Below are 22723 nucleotides of genomic sequence, written 5' to 3'. Positions count from 1 at the left end.
TTTAAAAGCATTTTTCTTCCAAATTATGTATTGATTGCACACAAAATAGCAGTGCTGTAATATGCAATTTAAAACAAATGCACGATGGTGCTCATTTGCTTTTAATGCTGCTTTTTCCAGCAGAAAAACAAAAAGTGGATTCTGTTCCCATAAACCGGTCTTGCAAAATCCTTACAAACATTTATTAGTCTAGACACAAAATATTCTTACCCGGCCTCAGCTTGATGATGGCAAAAAAAAAAAAAGCAAGCTAATATTGTACTTGGCTGTCAAAAAAGGGAAAGAAAAAAAAAAAAAAAGCTTGCCCCAGGCTAGTGAACCAGTAACATTTTGCTGCCTACAACAACAGATGCATCTTATTCCCACGGGGTTTCCAGGCCTGCCTAGTCTCTTATGCTAAACTTGGACACTCTCATAAACATTCTCTTTGAGTACCACACCCCAGTCGTATCTTGGGCTCTTTTAATTTGCTTGATTTAATAATGACACTAGACATGTTCGTCTTGCCTCTCCGTACCAATCTTTGTATTCCCCTCTCTCTCCCCAGATATCATTTAACTAATGCATTAATTCAAAACCAATCCTAATATATGGGAACTGGAATAATTGATAGAAATCAAAATGGTTTAAAATAGGTGATTTAATCACTGTTTAAATCTGCATGCAGGGAACCTTGATTTAAATTATTTCTTCTAATCTTGATTTGCATTTGTGCTTTTGATAACTTTCATAAATGGCAAATGATTCTTATTGTTTGATATTGATTTGTGGTAGTTTGCAGAGTTTTGTTTTGTAAAGAGATAAATTATATTGGTGAGTGTTTATTTTATCAGTCCTTTTACCTCAACATACACTCACTCAGAGTATTAATTTTTACTTTTTGTCATTTTCTTAGAAAATGGTGAATTATGCATATCTTATTTTTCAGATAATGATTAGTTCCTGTTATCCCAATTTAACTCAAACTGCACTTGGTTGGAAATTAAAATTTAATTAAAAATTCCCCTAAACGGCATAACATGTCTGTATTATTAATTAAACTACTGTAAATATGTAGAATGTCTAAGAATACATTTATTCAAGCATGACTATTTTTTTAAGCCTACAGATTTATGAAACAAAATATGATACTTTTTTTATACTTATTAGATTAAATTTATTGTTTCTGTGATGACATATCTATGCCTGTTAAGATTTTAGCCCTGGCAGAGCTCATGCTCAAACCTGAATTTGAGATTTTGCATAGAAAACAATCTGTCCTGCTTTTTCAACTTTGAGGTAGGACACTTCTGTCATTCAGAAGATAATTCGTATCTTCACTAAGTGCAGATGTCTACAAAGTGAATGTCTGTCTACAAGGTTAGTCATTGACTGCCACTAACTCAGTGTTTTCACTAAGAATTTCCAACTTAGTTAACTAAGACAACTTGCTTCTAAAAAAAAAAAAAAAATTACATGAACTAAAACTGTCTGTTTTAATACCGATTTTTTTTCTCAGTGCTTTTATCCCATTAATAAAAACTTACCTATTTACAGTTAGAACAGTACTTCAGTCAGTGCTCTTAATGAGGATGACTGGTTTAATGTTGGTAAATTAGATAGGTGTTACTCATGTGAGGGAATGTGTTCAGTGTGTTCTTGAAACGTTAATGTAAATTAACAAAGTGTTTCTGACTAAAACTTATTTTGATTTTCCTACTCTAAATAATAGGTTTAAACATAGTACTGATTTTTTTCTCCCTTCTCCCCCAACTCGCATGCTATCCTGTTTTGTGTTGTGTAAATTTTTTTAGACTTTTCTGTTGCTTCTTAAATGTGTTTTTATCAACACATACAGTATTTTTTAATAAAATTCTATTGCCCATTCTCATTTAAATCAGCGAGAGTATGATTTTGACGCTAGGATATTTATGCAGCTTTAAACTACCTACATATTTTAAAACAAAACTAATCCGATTTTTTGATGGTGTTTAAATCTAATGCAAAAAAGAAGAAAGCAGCCCCACAGCTATTCATTTTAAGCACAGCGTTTTAGTTAACTACATACTTTCCACTTAAATCCTGTTGTGCTAATTTTCCACCATTATACTAGTACATGAGAGACAAAAAGTGAAACTGGGTAGTCAGTTTTAGTTTTAAGCTGCAACATCCCAAAATCCTGGGGAAAAAAATTCGAATAGAAGGGACTTCTGGAGATCATCTAGTCCAGCCTCCTGCTCAAAGCAAAAGTAACTGTGAAGATAGATAGGGTTGTTCAGAGTCTTGCCAAGTTTTGAAAACTTTCAAGGATGGAAATTCCTTAAAAGTTCCCAGCAGATCTCCACAACCTCTCCAAACAACTGATTACAGTTCCTCGCCAGCACTGAGATGCTGTTACTTCACCATCACCATGCCCCTAAAGTGATGTTCATCTGTAGCAGACCAAGAGTATGTTGGTGTTGCAGTGAGAGGCAGGTAAACCTGAGCTGGCTTGACAGTCTCACGCTGGTCCTGGCAGTAATTTGGTGCTGCACTGGGAATACTTGCACTTAATGGTAGTGACCAAGTACCCTGAATATGGAGAGGGAAACTTAAGTGTTGTATTTGTGTTGTGAAAGTGCTGCTGCGTGACCAGTGTTGGTTGGATCAGGTCAGAGGATAGGTAACATCCTGAAGAACTTCTGTAAGATCAGCTGTGCTTGCAAGCATGAACACAAAATTTTTCTGCATCTCTCCAGTATGGAGGAGTCTGTCAGCAGGGATGAGGTGAATTCTTGGTTTTGTCTGTCCTTAATTTATGTGATTCAGTTTACAATTGTAAAGCTGTTATATGACACTGGAAGCACTCTGGAGCCACATTTAAAAAACCTTCCAAAATATCAGCTCCAGAGTCACATTTTTTACGTCCTAAGTGGAGAAGCAAATCATGTGGCAAAGAAAATAAGACTTACGCACTCTGCGCTCCTTGACCTTCTCACAAAGTGGTAGCAGACCTAAGAGGCTGGAGGAGGCTTTAAGGAGCGCATCGGGTGGGAAGCAGGTGGGTCCAGGGCATGCAGAAGAGGTTCTGAGGAAGTATATGTGAGCAAAAGCCCATGGTGGCCTAAGTGGTGGACGAGGCTCTAAAGAGTAGTTGCAGCCTTGGTCATGCGCTTTAAAGTCTTCACCCTGACATGGGCTAACCTAGGTCCCTGCAATAGAAGGTAATTTTTTTTTGCTTTTCAAGTGATGCTCCACGTCCTTGCTTTTTCCTCATTCATAAACCACTGGCTTATACAAACACTGGGTTTATACATTTATTTCAAGTATTTTAGGATCCTTTACAAGTTACTTCAGTTATGGGTCTGTATCCTGGGGTACGCAAGTCTGTGTGTACATGTGGAGCATGTAGCAGTACCTATTAGTGTCACCTGGTGAGTCCATTGTAAGTCCTTGTTTTCAGTTTCTTATGATCGTTGAAATGAGAATTTCTCACACATTGTTTCTATTTGGAGGCTGATTTTGTTCTTTATCCACTGAGTTTTGGGGAAACATTCAGCTGGTCCCAGAGCAAAATTAACAGAGTGAGGAGGGAAGCAAGGAGGGGAAGAGAGGTAATCTCAGTGTAAAAACCGTATTATCTTTCTTTTTCTGAGCAGCTCTGTGCCTCAGGGATTTGACATAGGAGCTTGAAATTTGGCAAGGATCTAGCCTTGAGGTCTGAGAAATGCGTTCTGCTGTTTAAAAAAAAAAAAAATTGGCAGAATTATGAGTCATAATGTATCACCACCTTTTTGTATCCAAGGTAGAATTTTCAGGATGTTTTGTTACCTGCTCTTGATCATGCTTTTATGCCTGTCATGCACACTTGCAGGCTGCTTTAAACCACCTGTATTAAATGGATTCTCCTCCTCCTATCTAGGTTATTGTATTAGCATGTATCAATGTAGTCCTTCAGCTGCTGCTGCTTCTTTTGCTCCTGCAAATGCCACTGGCCTAGCAGGAGGTATAAAAGCACTGGGAGCTGGTAAGCCCTGAGACCTAGTCCCACTTGTTTAAGCGTAGAGAACTCCCAAGACTAATTGCTGTTGGGAAGATACCATTTTGCTACGGTGACAGGCAAATATTAATGAAAGCAGATAGCAGCCGATTTGAAATCTGGTTTCCAGTGTGACGAGGGCACGTATGGTTAGTTGCAGTCAGTGGAGGAGGGGGAGAGGAGAGGGAGACAATCTGTGCTGAGCTGTGTCACCTTTAAAAGCGCGGGGGTTCCTGTATAGCACGAGGGATGATTAGAGAATGAGTCGGGCTATCTAGCAAAGGAGACCATCTGTAGGACTGCTGCTTTGGTCTCTGAAGAAGTTGAAAGGTGTCTGGGGACACAAACTCCGGGAAGTGAAAGGACAGTCTTGTACTTCCAGCACTAGGCTAGGGCCTGGGAAAACGAAGGTCTCTAGAATTTTTTTGTCTGGGAAAAAAAATGCAGATTCAAGTCAAAAGGAACAGTTTGTGAAATCATGTCTGTGCCAGATTGTTTCATTTTAAAGAAGGAAATCCCGGGAGAATAAAACCTTTTGTTTTGATGTTTTAAGGAGAAACTTTTGATAAACAATTTTTAAAATTAATTGGTTTTTACTGTTCTGTTTTTTTAAAAGCCAATATGAAACATTTTGGGGGTTGAATTAAATGTTTATTCAACCCAAAACACATTTAGAAATCTTTTCGGGTCAATAATTTATTTCTTCCTCCTTTCCGTTTTCTATGTAGCAGCACAGCAAGCAAAACTAAACAGAGCTGTAACTATGCAAAAAAAGTATCCCTAACTCTGCTGCCATTTTATTGGGTGTGATAAGCATTTACATAAGTCAGACACTCACTTTCAAGAATACTCATGCAGAGATGTCTGATGTGAAAAGTACTGAGTGCTTACAATTTGAATTGAACACTTCAGAGGTCAAAAAAAAAAAAAAAAGACCTGTCTGTGAGGTTTAGCTGCCAAGGTGACCAGATCACATAGAAAGTACACGCTTATGTGACTGAGGAGCAGAGACACGCACCATATATATTAAAGGTACTTCTTCGCCAGTGCACCCGTGATTGTTAAGTACTTGTCACGTTTGATCAGTGGCTTCTATATGATCAGATATAAAAACTGGTTATGGCTTCATGTGTCAAAAGCAGTGGCACAAGTTACTGTGCTCACTGTCAAGGTACCTGGGGGATATTTTGCAATAGAGAAAGATAATCTAGGTCATTTAGTGGTCACTTCTGGCCTGAAGTTCTGAAGTTTACTTTGATGGAACCTGCTCGTAACCCATTAAACCAGTGGGGGTAGGAGGTAACCGAGAAAGTCTAGTTGCATGTCCTGTGGCAGGCTGCACAGGCTGGGCTTTGTGTCGGCTTCCCAGTGCTCCAGCAACAGGTCTGGCTTTGGCATACCCTGAAGCTGTGTGTGGGCAGGCAGTACAGTAGCTTTTGGTACGTGCCTCCCTCATTACAAATTGTAATGCAGCAACCTTACCTCTGTAGCACACGTGAAGTCCTGCTGAAGTCAGTTTGACAAGTTTCACTCCCATGTTGAATTAGAACCAGACCTCATTTTAAAATGGTAATCAATTGAGAATGTTGCAGGGTTTAGACAGAGATTTGGCTTTATTTTGGAGTCATAAGAGTAATGCCCTCTGAACTTTACAGATAATGAACAACTGAAGAAAACAACACTATAAAACAAAGTCCTTCACCCTTCTTGTTGAGAGGCAGCACAGATCAGAGCAGATTAGCCTATACTGAGCTCTGTGCAGAATAGTTTTTGACATGGATACATCTACTTTGAATAAATGGTAATAGTTAGACAGAGGCTAAACAAAGGATCAACAATTGCATATTGTCATGGATTAATCAGAAGCTATAAGGAGAAGAGAAAACAATGTTTTCTGTGTTGAGAGAGATCGTAGGCAATTTGTAATCTAGGTGATTTTAAAAGTTAGAAGAAACAGAAACTGTCTGTTGCTTCATCTTCTGAGCCACCCTGTTTGTGCATATTCTTAAAAGCACAGTATTTGGGTTTGGATTTTTTGTTGGCACACTTTTCTTGCATGCGGGATGGAAGTGTCATACAGCAAGCAGGGAGAAATGCGTTTTCGTAAAGCATACAACCTGAACACACAGTGAACACTTTTTGTCATTTATTTTCTTGCTGCATCAGCTATTCCTGTTTGAGGGAGGGAAGGAAGAGGTGGGTAAAAAATACGTGCTAGAAACAGGTTCTTTTACATGTGTCTTCTGCTGTCAACCCTTTGTCTTCAAGGTTTCTGCCAGCATTTAGAGAATATTTATATAAATCTTTATCCAAATCTGCTATAGAGACAACTTTAAATGTTGAATTCCACTCTGGAATAAATCTGTGTTAATATAATTAGTAATGAATTGGGATTATTAACTGTTTATGGTCTGTTTCTGAAGAGCAGTGTCCTGAGCAATTACCTGCTCGAGGATAAAATATGAGATCCTGGACCTTCCAAAAAGTATGCCTGCACTTACTTTTTTATGTTCCTGGAACAATGTCTGTTTCATGGGCTCATTTTTCTAGGAATGTCAATTGTATGAAAATCTGAGGTAAAATTACAGGAGGGGATTGCAGTGACGAATGTCGTGAGAGATTAAGAGTGCAACTAATTGAAAGTTTTTCTCCACATTCTTTCATTGAAAAATACTGCTTTTGACATAAAGCAAACACCTGGAATATTTCATTACAAACCAAACTGCACAATATAATGTCAGTATTAACAGTGAGGGATAAAAATACTGTCCGGATAAAAATACTGTCCAGTTAAAAATAGAAAATCTTAAACAATATTAAGTCATGTATTTGACCCTAAAGTATGTAAAGGACAAGCCAAAGCAATCTCTGAACCACTAGTGATGATCTTCAGGAATTCAGGGAGGACAGGGGGAGGTCTTGGCAGACTTGAGACAGGCAGAGTACCTAGTCTTAAAGGAGGGAGAGGCGTGAGCAGAGGAGGAGAGCACGCAGGGAATCACAGATCGGTTAACAGGATCTTCATTCCCAGGATGATACAGGAAGAATTTACTAAAAATCAGTCTGTAAGAACCTAGAGAATTGTAACAAGGTTCTTAAAAAGGTGGATTTGTCAAAACCAGACTATGCCAAGCCAATCTGATTTCATGTTTTGCTGGAGTAACTGGCCTACTGGAACAGGATGTTGCAGACCTTACTGAAGTCAAGATAAACAGCAAGGTCCCACATGGCATTCCTGTAAGCAGTACAGGAGAGGTGTTTTAGAGGAACTGAAGTACCAAGGTGATGCATAATTGGTTTGATAAACTACTCGAGTGTGAGTTTTCATAATCCCTGGGTAAACTGAGAGAACATGTCAAGCAGGGTACTACAGATGGAATAATCCTGTTAGCACCAAGGAGAAGGGAACAGAGGTTTCTGTAAAGTCTGTAGAGGAAAGAAGGCTGGGAAGAGTTGCAAGCATCTCGCTTTGTTGAGATTTTAGTGAATGCTGTCATAGCTCTTCGTAGCCCTGAATTAAACAGGGTTTTGAAATCACAACATCCTTTAAAAAAAAAAAAAAATCTTGCTTCCTGTAGTCAGAAGAGCAGAGATGCATCTTTCTTTTTCTGAGACCTGCTTGCATCAAAGAAACGTGTTGCTCAGTTGGTAAACAGTGGAGGGATAGGATAATCTGCCCGTGTACCGTGAGCAAAACTGAACCACAGCAAACAGATGTGGTACAGAGATTTAGCTAAAAGGCTGCAGGTGATGCAATTGCACATGGACCTGTAGGCTTACAGGCACCGTGAACGCTATTGGGTAAATGAGGGGACTGGAGAAAAACACTTACTGATTCGTTGGACAGGTTTCCCATTTTATTCATTATCTCCAGCCTTATCTCGAGCATGCTTCAACACCGCATGTCAGGTCAAATGTTGCTTTCACTTGCACTCTGTGCCATCCCAGAATGGGACTCTCAGTGAGCCCTTAAGTTCACTCAGGCTGCCCTGCGTATAGATCCTACGTGCTGCACTAGGGATGAGGCACTGCAGGGTACCGCAGTCACTTTTCAAACTGGAACTTCAGTCAGCAAAACTAGCTGTTAAGTAGCTTTTGGAAACGGGCATTTCTGGCATTTCTGAAATTTTACTCAAGATCGCAGAAAGATTAGGTAATACCACCCAGCTCTTCCCCAAGAGCATTGCTCAACACTGAGTCTTGGCAGTTGTCTTTCTTTTGTCAAGAGCCCTCTAGCCCCACAGAGAAGCAGTACAGTTAATAATGCTCTACCTCTCGTCCCTCAGGACACTGAGACAAATGGATCCATTTAGCTTTGCTTCATGGTTCTCTCACTGCAAAGATAAATGAGATGGCCTGCAATACATACTTTGTATATACATTAAAATAAATATCTTTTACACTTCTGTGCAGTTTTACAGGCTGCCAGCATTAACTTGTGGAAGACGCATATCTTTCAACTCCAGTACTATTAAATAATTGTCATCTTGGAATGATGATTACCCAAGATTTATTGAGCATTGTCAGTGTCCTCAATGTCGTGTAACCGTATCCTTGGCATAAAAAGCCTATCGTGTCAGGCTGTGCACTTTGGATGTAGGCACAGAAGTAGTGCAAGAGGGTGACTGTTAAAAACATTTGGGGAGGATTTTTATGAAAAAGTGAGGTGAGGCACACAGTTTCAAAAACAGAGCTTATCGAGCAGCACTGGGTGGCAGCTATGGATGCACACTTTTGTCTTTTGCCAAAAGAAAAAATGCGAAGCTAAGAATTATTTATCATCCTTCCTATCCACAGCCTCTGCCCTCCCATAATCAAAAAGAAAGAATCGTGTTATCGTACGGTGAAAAATAGTATTTCTTTTCCCCTTCTCATTTCTTGTAACTGCCTTTTTTCCTTTTACACTGTTATTTTTCCTTTAAGACTTTGTCGTGAACAAAGCTGGCCTTCTGTTTTTAACCTGTTACATGCTGTTGCCTTTCTAAACCTTCTGAAACAGCTACTGAGTATTCCCCTTGAAGTTGAGCATGCCCCCACTTTGGGAAGTAGCTGATGTTCCACTGTCTAAAAATTCATGTAGCTATGGGATTTCTGGTATGAGAAATCAGTGTCTGATTTTATTTCAAGAAGAAAACTATTACAGAGTTTATAACCCTCTGCAGAAGTTTGTGCATCATTTCCAGCAGACTAGTTGTCCCTGTGGGATAAAACTCACTCCAGTGGATGCTATTTAAGATTATATTTATTCTCTGAATTTCTGTAGGCCTCAAATTTATTTAGTGGTACTTTAGTTTTTCTTAGAAATGGACAAGGAATTCTGAACATAAAATATATCATTTTGTTTGGCTTCTGCTTGCTATATTAGTCTTTAATGCTTTTTCTCTCTGGTACAGTTCACACAATCAATCATGTCCCTGTTAATGCATAGAGGCATGAAAACAGATTTTAGTTAATTGCCATGTGCTAGCAATCAACTTTTATTGGTTTGGGATTGGTCTTCAATTGGAGAATGACATTTAGGGAGCTAGGAAGAAAGGATAGTCATCTTTTGTCTGTCAAAGTGCCTTAAAAAGGCATTGTTTTGCCTGTTTTCAGACTTGGGAGAAAGGCCCTGCATATGCACATGCTCATGCTCATGCTCACATGTATAATGCAATAGAAAAACACTTTAAACCTGCCTTTTCTGGGACCCTTCACAACCTCTGACATGAAAGACATGACAAGAGTCAGTAGTGGAGATGTTGAGTTTGTGATAGGAAGGACTTGAGCTCACAGGGCCGTCGAGAGAAGTTGTCATAGCATAGGCAAAGCAGTCCAAAGGCCAGACTGCAAAAATTATGTAGGACAACTGACCTCAACATTGTGCCAAGAAAAAGGCTTCTGAAGAAAGGGAAACAGTCAGAAAGTTAGATGTTTTGCACCATCATCTGCTTTACGCCTTTCACTGCATTGACATGAACTAAAAGAAATTTCAGCCTGTAATAAGTGGATTGGATTTTGCCTTTCTTAGCTTAGTTTCGAGTATGTCTTTTTGGAATGGGCCTGCTGGTTTCAGGGAATGAACAGTGGCAGATTGAACCCCAAAGGGCTAAATTACCTTAAGCCAAAATATGTAGCAGAATAGAAGTTACTCTTTAAACTGAACTAATTACACTGTTTCTTCTTTGCTACAGGTGGTGGATGTGGACTTTAAAACAGTGTGTCTCAACATTTCATCCTCAACTATCTATTTTTAATCTGATTGCACTACAAAAGAAAAGCTGCTAATGGGATAAATGTTGAGACTTTACAAGAACTGACTTGAAGTACCGAAAGCCATTATTATTAATCAAGAAGAGCTTGAAGCTAAGTCTGTATCTGACCAGTCAGTATCATTTTCACATAACAGGCATGGCAAGTAAACGAAAATCAACAACACCGTGCATGGTCTTAGCCAACGAGCAGGATCCGGATCTAGAAATGGTATCAGACTTGGAGGAAGGACCACCTGTACTCACGCCAGCAGATAACCCTACAGCAGAGAGCGTAACAAGTGATGAGGATGTTCATGAGTATGTGGATTCAGACAATCAGAAAAATACAAATAAAGTAGAAGGTGGTTACGAGTGTAAATACTGTACTTTTCAAACTCCAGATCTCAATATGTTTACTTTTCATGTGGATTCAGAACATCCGAACGTGGTATTAAATTCATCCTATGTTTGTGTAGAATGCAATTTCCTTACCAAAAGATATGATGCTCTCTCAGAACATAATTTGAAGTACCACCCTGGAGAGGAGAATTTTAAATTGACCATGGTGAAACGTAATAATCAGACAATCTTTGAACAAACAGTAAACGATCTCACTTTTGATGGGAGTTTTGTTAGAGAAGAAAACGCTGAACAGGCCGACTCTTCTGAGGTCCCCTCATCAGGGATCTCAATTAGCAAAACTCCTATTATGAAAATGATGAAAAACAAAACTGAGACTAAACGTATCGCTGTTTTCCACAATGTAGTTGAAGACATTCCTGGTGAAGAAAAGGGAACTGAAAATGAGCCAAACTCTGAAGAAGTAGTAGAAAACCCACCACCAGCAGTTTCCGAGTCAAAAGCGAGCCATTCAGTTGTTTGCAGTGCAGCAGATGTGGCTAGTGCAGTAGTGACTCCAGCACCAGTGCTTCAGCCTGGGGTGGCACAAGTTATAACAGCTGTTACAGCTCCACAGAACTCAAACCTGATTCCGAAAGTCCTAATACCTGTAAATAGCATTCCAGCCTATAATACTGCTTTGGATAACAATCCTCTTTTGCTTAACACCTACAACAAATTCCCATATCCAACCATGTCGGAAATCACTGTTCTTTCCACTCAAGCTAAGTACACAGAGGAACAGATTAAAATATGGTTTTCTGCCCAGCGTCTGAAACACGGTGTGAGCTGGACGCCGGAGGAAGTGGAGGAAGCAAGGAGGAAACAATTTAATGGCACGGTGCATACTGTGCCACAGACAATTACCGTTATTCCAGCACACATTTCTGCCGCTAGCAATGGTTTACCTTCAATTTTACAGACATGCCAAATAGTTGGTCAGCCAGGACTTGTTCTCACTCAAGTTGCAGGTGCAAATACGCTACCAGTAACAGCCCCAATAGCTTTGACTGTAGCGGGAGTCCCAAACCAAACACAGTTACAGAAGAGTCAGATTCACACTGCTCAGCCTATTGCAGAAACCAAACAAGTAGCTGCCGTTCCAGCCCCTCAGCCTATCAAAAATGAATCCACGCTGATGAATCCTGACTCCTTTGGCATCCGAGCAAAAAAAACTAAGGAACAACTGGCAGAATTGAAAGTCAGCTACCTTAAAAATCAGTTTCCTCAAGATTCAGAAATTGTTAGACTTATGAAAATAACAGGCCTGACTAAAGGAGAGATCAAAAAGTGGTTCAGCGATACACGCTACAATCAGAGAAACTCAAAGAATAATCATGGGATTCATCTCAACAGTGATTCATGTGCCACCATTGTTATTGATTCAAGCGATGAAATGAATGAGTCCCCAACGGGAGTCACTCCACAGAGCAAGTCATCGTGGAGCACTTTTCCTGATTTCACCCCACAGAAATTCAAAGAGAAGACTGCTGAACAGCTTCAAGTCCTCCAAGCAAGTTTTCTTAATAACCCTGTCCTTTCTGATGAAGAGATGAATAGGTTAAGAGCCCAAACCAAACTGACCAGGAGAGAGATTGATGCTTGGTTTACAGAAAGAAGGAAATCAAATGTCTTAAAGGAAGAGGGAGCTGACTTGAATGAGAGCAATGCTGGCAGCTCAAAAGAAGAGGCTGGAGAAACATCTGTGGGAGATGGAGCAGCAGGAGCAAAATCAGGGTGTTCCACTTCAAGCAAAATAGGCAAAAAATCACCAGAGCAGTTGCACATGCTTAAAAGTTCCTTTGTCCGTACTCAGTGGCCATCTCCACAAGAATACAATAAGCTGGCAGAAGAAACTGGGCTCCCAAGATCAGAAATTGTGAGCTGGTTTGGAGATACTCGCTATGCCTGGAAAAATGGTGGATTGAAATGGTATTACTATTACCAGAGCGCCAATGCAAACAGTCTGAATGGTCAAGGCTTTGCAAGGAAGAGAGGGAGAGGAAGACCAAAGGGGAGGGGGAGAGGGAGGCCTCGGGGGAGGCCTCGGGGAAGCAAGCGGTTAAATTGCTGGGACAGAGGTGTGTCTGTCATAAAATTCAAAACTGGAACAGCAATCCTGAAGGACTACTATATGAAGCACAAATTCCTTAATGAGCAAGACCTTGATGAACTGGTAGCCAAATCTCACATGGGATACGAGCAGGTCAGAGAGTGGTTTGCAGAAAGGCAAAGAAGATTAGAACTTGGAATAGAGCTGTTTGATGAGAATGAGGAGGAAGACGAAATGCTGGAAGATCAGGAAGATGAGGAAGAAACAGATGATAGTGATACCTGGGAACCCCCCCGACATGTTAAGCGTAAACTTTCAAAATCAGATTGACGTGCAATTTGGGATTTGGGGGCCAAAAACCTATGAATTAGGTTGGATGTTATGGTGAAGAGCCAAATGATTTTTCATGGCCTTCAGTTTAGCAAGCACCTGCTTAGCATCTTCCTTCCACCTAAAAGAACATGGGCAAGATGCTACCTGTGCAGGCAACAACTATTTGCTTCCTTGCTACAAGAGATGGACATCCTCAGGCCTAGCCTAGGACATAGGGTTATAAATCAGATCCAGTTCAGCTCCTCCTCTTCCACATTACTGATAGGAAGGTTCATGTTCATCATTCACATGACTGCTTCTCAATATTTAATTGCCTTATGTTGTTTAATTCCAAAAAAACACAGACACATTTTTTCGTTGATGTAGGAGAACATTGCCTGCTCATGAAGGAGGAAAATACAAAAACCTAAGATGTCTTTTTGCAAACATCGCTTCACCTGAAAGGTTTCGAGGCCTGGGTTTATTCCTTAAGGAAAGAGTTCAAAACAAAAGAGGAGGGGAAAAGTGTGACAAAGGAATCAATGAACCTAGGGGTGAGGATTGCTTGGTTTAAGAAAATGAGGTGATATTGGCACCTTTTGCGTATCTTCAGAGTGTTTTGGGTTTACAGAACTTGTGCTGAAATGTTCCTTGTTGATAATTCCAAGCTAACTGAATGAGATGCTAACTGAAATGCTAGAAGATGCTTTTCGTTGCATTTAATCAGTGTATCCTACATCAATTTAATTTAAATGCCTGACAGACTTGACGCAGTTGATAGTAACATTCATTTTTAGCTTGTGCATTCTTTCCTTTGTTGGAAATGGTAAGAAAAGTGTGTATATTTCTAGCTAAAAAGAATAATTTCTTGAAATTTTACACTGAATTTTAAGGTAAACGTGAGGTGGAAACTGCCTAAAAGTTGTTCAGAGTTGCTTAGGGGTTTGTAAGAATACACAGATACAGAGACGAAAAGCGTCTTCGGGTACCAGTAAGAAAGGTTTTCAAGTAAGTTGTGGCAATGACATGATGTTTAATTCTCAAACAAAATGGAGTTATATGGCTTTTAGATGCTTAGGAATGATAAACATGCTAGTGTTTAATTGTTCTTCAGCGATAGCCCAGTTGAATGATTTGTGTGCAAGTTTAACCTAAATTCATCCTAATGGATTGAGCTTGCCACTATGCTTATTGTTCTTAGGGCTGCTGGCTGAATGCACTTATTTTTAGAGGTGGTTTGATCTACCTGAACTGAACTCCAGAAATAGTTTAATCTAATATGAAACACCTACATCTTGAATAAGTGTCTTTAAAACTGGGGGGTGGGGGGAAGCCATTTAAGACATTGAAATCATAGTAGAATTTGAATTACCAACTTAAAAACAACGGGCCAAATTCTTGGAAGTTAGTTTAGGCAGATGTCTGCCATCCTGGAGGACTGGTACTCCAAGGAGAGTAGTTTGTGTTCTTGCTGCTGTCGGTGTGCATTTTTTAGGGATAAGTTACTTTATATTTAGATGTCAAAAGATGATGATGAATTGGTGCTGTTGTCACCAGCATTGTCTGCTTTTACATTGGCAGTAACGGAAAGGATACTAGCAATCTCCTTTTGCACATCTGTCAGCATCTTCTCTATAGGCTTCTGCATCTGATGACCAATGAGAGACAGATTAGTGTAGAGAAAATGTGTCCTAATGTTTCCACATTTCCAAGAACCTAATCTGGAATTACTCTTTCTTGTGTACTCTATCACTGTGATAACTGTCAAAAGACCAAGAAAGTCCTTTTAGTCATGATTTTCTGAAGCAGAGGAGTCTGTTAGATATGTTTTTCATACCTGGTTGTGGGTGAAACCCAGGTCAAAGCAAGGAAGGGAATAACATCTGACAAAAAAAATATTGTTAACTCACCTTCGTCTCTGGACACTTGTAGTTGCCCTTCTGCTCCCAGATTGAACAGGCTGCCTGAGTTGCAGGAGGATGTTCTGTGTGAAAGCCATTTACCAGGGTGAGCTCTTCTGACTGTTTGAGATTGCTGGAAAGAAAAAGGCAGTGGCTTTTGGTGTGTGACACGAATTTGATGATGAAAGTATTTCCTGGCTTCCAAGACTCAAATCAGTAAGGCACAAACTGGCCAGCAGTGCTAGAGAGGACTCAGCAAGGATCCCTCAGTTTAACTTTGGGGTGGGGGAGAAGCAAAACCGTGTTGTCAGCATATTTCATTGGAGTGCTTATGACTCTGGATCTCTGGATATGAGGTGGTGTAAGAGAGATCAGGATCTGGCCTTTTCAGCATTGACTGCTACATGTGGTTGGGAGGTATTCTTGTTTGGCTGGTAATGGTATGGATAAGGCTGTTGTAGATTGCCAGCAGATATAAGAAAGACTCGCGTTAGCTTCAAGTTCCTCTGGGATTACAGGGTCAAAAATCAGTGCTTGCTGAGTGGGAAAGGACAAAGCTAGTAGGGAAAGAGATGCTATTTTTAAGTTTCCAAAAATATTAAAGCAAATCCTTAAAATCCTTGGGAATATGCCTCTAGCAAGCAAAATCTGGAGTTGCCTTAATCCTTAAGGTTGACCCAGAATTCATTTTCTTTCAAAAAAAAAAAAAAAAAACCCAAACCCCACCCAAGCAACCTGTCCAAATAAACATCTCCTTTTTTTGTTAGCAGAGACTGCATTTAGGTTAGCATTAAATCTGACCTTCTTTAAAAGATGGGGAAAAAAAAAAAGATCCAAGTTAATTATATGATTAAACTGGGAAATTTTCCATTTTGGCAGTGTTCTGTTAAATAACACTCGGCTACAATGGTAGGCCTTAGCACATCTGGTCTGAAAAACACAGGAAGAGGAAATACATTGTTTATCAGACTAAATATAGTTGGATTGGACGTCTTCTTTCAGTAAAATGGTCAGAAATGGTGGCTGATGTATCCTGGGCCAGATTTTCAGTTGCTGCAAATATTACAGTTCCATGTATTCTAGTGGTTATAATAGTATTTACAGCCCGTTGAGGAACATCAACTCTTTGCAGAATATAAAATTTAAATTAAACCACATGCTGTGGGTCAGCTAATGAGAGATGCAGAGTACCTACATTTCCTTTGGGCTACGTGCACATTGTAAGCCTTTCAGTTGTGCCAAGGATGAGAAGAATCTGGGTGGGTTCAGCCTGAAGGCAGCAGTTGTATGCATTCATTATTGCTCATAATCTGTCTGTTATTTCTCTTTGAACAAACAGAGTCCATTAATTACCAGTTTATTTCATGTTTACAGCATGTGTATATTTGCACTGCACACTGGGAGAGAGGGGAAACTCCTTCCGGAGGCCTCCCGCATCAGGGCTGACAGGAGAGGCATTGGAAAGAGCTGTCAGCATGCTGGTCTGTTTTATCTGTGAATTGTGGTCATGGCTGGTGGGAACTCAAAGCTACTGGTAACAGCGGTTTAGCCTAGATTCATCTCATCTAACCTTAGGCTGCTGTGCTCCTTACCTAGGTGCCCAAGGCACACTATATAGTCTCCTGAGAGAAACAGAAATCGCCTGGCAGGTGGAGGGGATGTGGCGCCTTCTCATTCTACCAGTTACACACAGGAAACTTCCTGAACCTCAGAAAATGTCTTAATTTGTGATGACTCTGAGCATTGCTGTGCTCATCAGCAGTGCACCCCTGCAGCCTGGCTCCCTCTTGTAGCTTACGCACAGCTGCAAGGTGTTTTGGAAGCCACTTGGACTGAGCTATGTTGACAGTGGGGAGGGAAGGGGCAGGAAAGTATGTCTACCCTGGGGTGAGTGTCCATGTGGGGTTTTGTTGATTTCCCTGCTCGGTGAAGAACTGTGTGTAGATGAGCCTGTGGTATGTTTTCTGTGGAGCTTCACCTCTTAGGTTTGAGCTAGTTATGGGCCAGGCTTCAGTGATTGTCATTGACAGGGAGATGAAGAAACTCTTTGATCTTGCTCAGATCTTACTTCTAGGTAGCTGGTTTGTTCTCAGTCTTCGTTGGGAGCACTGTTTCAGAATTCAGCTGTGAACATCAGTTCCTTTAGAGCTAAGATAGGGCTTTCCTTTTCATCTGCAGTTTCTGCCAGGAGTACCTGATCTGATGATCCTAGTTACTGCTGTCTCTGGAATTCAGCTAGAGAGAGAATAGAGATAATCCTGTGCCAGAATGGAGGAGAAGGGCTAAAAGAAAGCAAGCAGTGTCACAACCGGGTGAGGCATCCAGCGTCACTGTATCGTGCTGCTTCATGGCATGTTTTGCTGTTGCTTCTAAGTACAATGAAAGAGCACGGTTCCATCTTAAACAGTGCTGTCTTCCCAGTATCAACCTCTTAATGACCCCAAGGTTAGTGTTTGTTGTAAAAAGAAAGTCAGACCTATTCCTCCCTGGAGGTTTGAATGAACTAACAAAGTGCTGGCTTGTAAGCAGTGGAAAGAAGGGAAAATGCAGAAGCTTGAAGGCTCTTGACTTTTGCTTGCCCTGCAGAATTCACTTATCTAGAAGTCGATAAGCAAAACAAGTTTTACTCTTGCTGTTCTGACAGAACAAGTAAAGTATTGCAATCACTCATTTTTAGCACACAGAAATCTCTGCTTTGTTTTGAAAGCAAAGGAGAGGAAAGATATCTAGTACCTCATGATTAGAATTTAGTGGATTATCTCTAATACACTATAGCAAATGAGGCCATTCCCTTTTTTAACCTTGTCCAGTACCATTTTAAAAACTGCTTTTTCATGACATTATATGCAATATGGTGTCTGGCTGTAACTTTGATTATTGGGAAGGAAACTCTTGCAACATGACATGAAATAATTTTTCTAATGCATGATTTGCTGACTTTGGGCAAAAGCCTATTTTATTCCTGCTCGCCAAGGAACCCTTGAGGCAGGCAAATGCACTCCCTTCTCCTCTACAGAGCAGAGAAAGCATTTCTGGAGCCCATACAAAGTGATTCATGGCCTTATGCAGTCCCCGTAGGCCAGAAAGCCCAAAGATGCAGACACTCTCTTCCTCCTCCGTTTTCCTCTGAAATGAGAGCACAGCAGTAACTCTGACAACTAGTCTCTGGCTGCTGAGTAACCAAGCTGTAGTTTAAGGTGGGGAGCATTTTCCCTTTTGCACTTAACAGAGTACTGTGTATTCAGGCTGGATGTCAGTATTTGCTTCTGTAAATATGACAGTATCGATTTGCGTCCTCCAAGTCCCATATCTGTCTATATTCTTATCTCCCAAGGAGAGAAGATAATCTTTAAGCTTCTGTAATATTAAATATCCCTGCCCTAACCTGAATGCACAAAAACAGAGTGCAATGAAATATAGCTACTTTCTTTGATTTAATTTATTTCTTCTTGGAAAATAATTTTGCCTACCTTCAGTAGTAACAAAAAGATAGTATCAATGATCAGAGAGCAGTAAAACTGTTAAGAGTTGTTCATAATGCCTGGGATGATTGTGTAAATTAGGGATGGGAAGGGCTAGCAGAGAGCTCGGTTCCCTGCACTGAACAGTGCCGGGTTACAGCTGTATTCTCCATCAAGCCTGTGATCTCCTAGGAAAAGTAGATTTACCAAGTAGCATGACACAAACTTATTGGGTCAAGTTAGTTGAGGTTTGATGATGTATTAAAATTCTGCAGGAAAAGATTTTTAAATGAAAGTTGTAACAGAAAGTGAAAAATCCCCTCGATAGCTACTTATACACACTCAATGGCTCAAATTTCTGTATTGTTTTCCCACTTCTAAAAAGGAAGATTTTGAAGCATAGATGGGTTACAGCCAGTATTTTCAAGTTTAATGGTCTGAGCTTTTGGGGGTTTTTCTCCTTCTACAGTGAAGAGCATCTGCACTTTTTCAGTGGATAGTCATTGCAAAACCAACTTACACAACATTGTAAAATGTAGAGTGGTAACTGAGGATCCCGTAGCACTTTTCACAAATTAAGGTGGGATTCGTCTGATTGCATGTTGATGTCTGCATTTGAGCAGGACACCATAGCTAGTTAGTGTACCTAATGAATGCAAGCCTGCTCATCTTACATGCCTGGAGTTGGTCAGACGAACTGCACCCTAAACTCTGTTGACTGTTACACGTGGCTTGCAGGCAGACACTGAGACTACAGACATCTGAAATCAGGTGAGATGGATCTTCGCCTGGGAGCGTGCTGGCTGGATTGCAGCGCTGATCTTTGTGTTGTGGTTAGCAATGGTACTTACCTCTGCTTCCAACTTGACGCTCGTTGGGAAGTGTGAGGCCTTTTTTAATTTTTTTCTTTTTTTCTTTTTTTTCTTTTATTCTAGAGCAGGTAGCACTACAGTGGTGGATAAAGTAACGGATTCTTGGTTATAATACTGTGGCATAAAAATGATTTGGGGTTTCTCAAGTATTTTAGAGATAAGGTTACTGTATGAACATTGGACTGTGCAGAACTTAGAATGTGTTAAGACACATAATATTTGTGTCCCAGTTGATGAAAGTATTCCCTTATGCTTATTCAATACTAGATACCTATCATGAAACTTTCCCTAAAGAATCTGCTAGAATGACAGAAGATTCAAGTCTTCATCTGTGATACGAAATGATCAACCACAAGAGCTCCATTACGATTTCAAAATGTTCCCTCCGCCTCCAGTTCCAGCTTACAGAAGTGTTTCCAATTTTGCATATTTGGCTATCTGCATGTATTGCTTACAGTCTGTACAGAAATGCACTAAAATGAGTTGCCCTACCTGGGAAGGCTTTATATTGTATAGAAAATGTGGCACTAGGTACTGCTCTTCATGTGCACAGGAGAGTTAACAGGTGTCGATCTCGTTTACAGAAATGATGGCGCTTTGCAATTTTCTATAATATATTGCAATATATTTAAATGTCCTGTTTGACATGTGAAATGAAATTAAGTTAATGCGTTGTTATGTATTCGAAGTATGAGGAAGACGATTCACTAACGACCAGCAAGGTTTTTAGAAGGTGTCCAGTATGTAGCTGTCTGTGTGATCTGTCTGGTAGATGTGATGTTAAAGGAAGCAACAATACTGTCACTGTTTAGAATGAAGAGGTTTTTTGAATGATGCAATAGCTTACAGTGTCTTTCCTTTGTAGCTGCCCAATGTGGTGAAGGGGAAGCAATTCTTGAAAAAGTTCAAGATAACTGGTTAACTGTGAATGGGCCTAATCTTTCGTGAAACCAAGAAAATTTTTGGACACACACAGGACTTGAATACTCAAAAGGATTGGAACTTAGTGTTGTGCCAAAGTTAAAACTACTGCAGTTGGCAGAAGTTCTGCACTGTAAATAGAAGACTGATTAAAAGACAGCTTGTAAAAAAAAAAAAAATCAAATTTTAATACAGTACGTTTTTATTCTGATACATGATGGAAACATTCTGTTTTAGACCTTTTTTGAAGAGGCTTCAGTGACCACTAGATTTTGTCCTCTTATATTTTGTTTGGCCTAATACTATATGTTCTAGTAAGATGGGCTTTATTGCCTGTGTTCTTTGATATGTGATTAAGCTTATAGCTTTGAGTGACCAAACATTTTACAGAGTAAAAGTTCTTAGAAACAGTATAACATAACTGATATTTCTGTGTCTTATTTATCAGGCTCTGCACAAACTTGGAAAGTTGTGCTGGACTTGTACAACTCATATATGGGAACGCAGCATACTTCTGGATATTACAAACCTAAGCCTTTGTGGCAGTATGGATCTTGTCTTTGGATTTATTTTTGTTATTTTTTTGAGGCAAAGAGACGAATGGATGCTGCTGTAAAATATTTGTAATATTGCCATTATTGCTTTCTGTAGCAATTATTGCTTTTGCTTCAACAGATAAGGAAAATAAATCAGAGATAGAAAAATCCTAAAAGGCGCTGGTAGAAGAAAGGATCATGTGGGAACTTCTGAAAAATAAACTTTGTACCAAAAATTTGAAAACAGAAATAATGGAATAAATGTCTCCTTACTGAGTATGTGTGGTTTTAAAAGGTGGTTGGAAACCAGGAACCATGTCTGTATGAAAATGTCACAAACCAGATCTTCTCAAATGTCTTTTTTCCTGTTACACAAAACTGAATTTCACTAATTCCTCAGATGCATTGAATTTGGCTTGGCTGAACAGCCAGCGTGAGGTCAGCTTCACGTGCGAGTCAATACAGCTGCTTGTTGCTGAACTGTTCTGCTGCGTCAGCAGGCCAGGGACGTTCACGTGATTTTTTTTCTCATTAAGGCAGATGCTCTTTATTATCGCATTTAAAATATTTGGGGTGGGAAGGCTAGGGGCAAGTAGGAACCACCTCCCCGCTGAGGTCCCTGTCAGTTGGATGTCACGCTTTGTGCTGCTTTTAACATGTGCCTTTTCCTTAGAGAAGAAGGGTCTGAGATCAGGACTTTCTGTTGAGCTCTGCATCTCTCCGGCGAGCCTGACTTGCCCTCACTCACAGAAGCTCCCCACCGGAGGCAGTACCACCATCTTGCATCGGCGTGACTCATCACACCTGTCTACTGCAACTGTTGCGCTGCAACCAGAGGGGCTCGAGACCAGGTCTTCCCTGTGGGACCCGGCATCGTGCCTACAGACCTGTCCCCACCTGAGAAAAAGATGTTTAAGGCAACAGAATTGGTCCCGTGCTGTAGCTTATGTCAGTCCTGAAAAATTACATCCCTAGCTGAAGTAGTGACCTATGCACAGGCCTGGAGATGAGCACTAATAGTCAGTACAGCTTGGTGTTTGGCCAAATAGTTTTACTTGGTTCAGTGAAAAAAAGGGGGAGGGGGGAGAAAGAAAGAATGCTTATTCAAGAATCTGTCAGCTAATGAGGGAGTTATGAAAAGCCCTGGATTATGCACACAGTCACCTTTTTTTAAAGTTACCTTTTTTATTTACAGTGTTATCAGTGATTCCAAAATGCTGCAATTCAGTCGATATTTTCACAAGAGACCAGCTGGTCTTGTGGGTTGTTTCCCCTCTCCCAGCCTTGTCTTCCCAGCCCCTTCCATCTTCCGTTTGTTTTCATAACAATACTGTCAACTACTATTTTTAAGAATTTAAAATACCAAGCCACTTTGTGCACTGCCTTATTTTTCTTTTTACGCCAGGAAGTCCCCTCTAGAACGATGTTAAATTGCTCCCTGTGGGCTTGGTGTTGCTTTGAAATACTGCTGGTGGTGGTCTTCAGTCTGTTGGATGGTGGTTTCTAACACTTTTGGTTGTTAAATGACTTGTTGCACTTCAAATACTGTAAAATGAAACCTTTGAATATATTTATATGTTTCTACTGCTATAATGTTGAACTATTAGCATTGTGACTAATTCCTCTCCCATGTGTGTTTCTTTACAGGCTCAGTGCTGAGCTGATGTTCATTACCTTAAAATATTTATTTGGTAGAAGAAGGAAAAGACGGAAAAAGGGAATGAAAGTGTGTGTCGCACCTAGTTGATTTGTGTCTTTGGGTGAAAATAAAGGTCAGTGTTGGCAGTAATTCTCCTCTTAGTGATTTTCAGTTTTCCTAAATGAAAGCCAAATAGGAAAAAACATAATTGCAGTGAAGCCTGTCTTAAGGGACTAACATGGAAGAGGGCCCACAAAATAGCCTCTAATAATGACGTGTTCTGAACCAAAGGAGATGGTACAAATAATATTGCAATTGTAACTGCTCTCAGTCCTGCTGTTTCTTTCCAGCAGCTGGCCAGAGCTTCCAGGTGAAGTCCAGCTGCAAGGATTTCTGTGC

General features: G+C 40.2%; 1 protein-coding gene across 5 annotated transcripts in view; it reads left to right on the top strand.

Annotated features, from left to right (window-relative positions):
- The window catches only part of ZHX1 (zinc fingers and homeoboxes 1), a 29498-nt gene extending 7176 nt beyond the window's left edge, over positions 1-22322 (top strand). For 2 of the 5 annotated variants that reach the window (XM_075495217.1, XM_075495216.1), the window contains exon 3: positions 10171-13525. In XM_075495217.1, coding sequence (XP_075351332.1) covers positions 10388-13012 — 2625 coding nt within the window. In that variant the 5' untranslated portion in view covers positions 10171-10387 and the 3' untranslated portion in view covers positions 13013-13525. Of the gene's footprint in view, positions 1-10170; positions 13549-19495 lie in introns of those variants that run through there. The other 3 variants (XM_075495219.1, XM_075495218.1, XM_075495220.1) reach the window with 3 other exon arrangements.
- Positions 22323-22723: the final 401 nt, after the last annotated feature.

Source organism: Mycteria americana, chromosome 2 (assembly GCF_035582795.1).
Source record: "Mycteria americana isolate JAX WOST 10 ecotype Jacksonville Zoo and Gardens chromosome 2, USCA_MyAme_1.0, whole genome shotgun sequence".
Classification (NCBI taxonomy): Eukaryota; Metazoa; Chordata; class Aves; order Ciconiiformes; family Ciconiidae; genus Mycteria; species Mycteria americana.
This window is presented reverse-complemented; position numbering and strand designations above follow the sequence as displayed.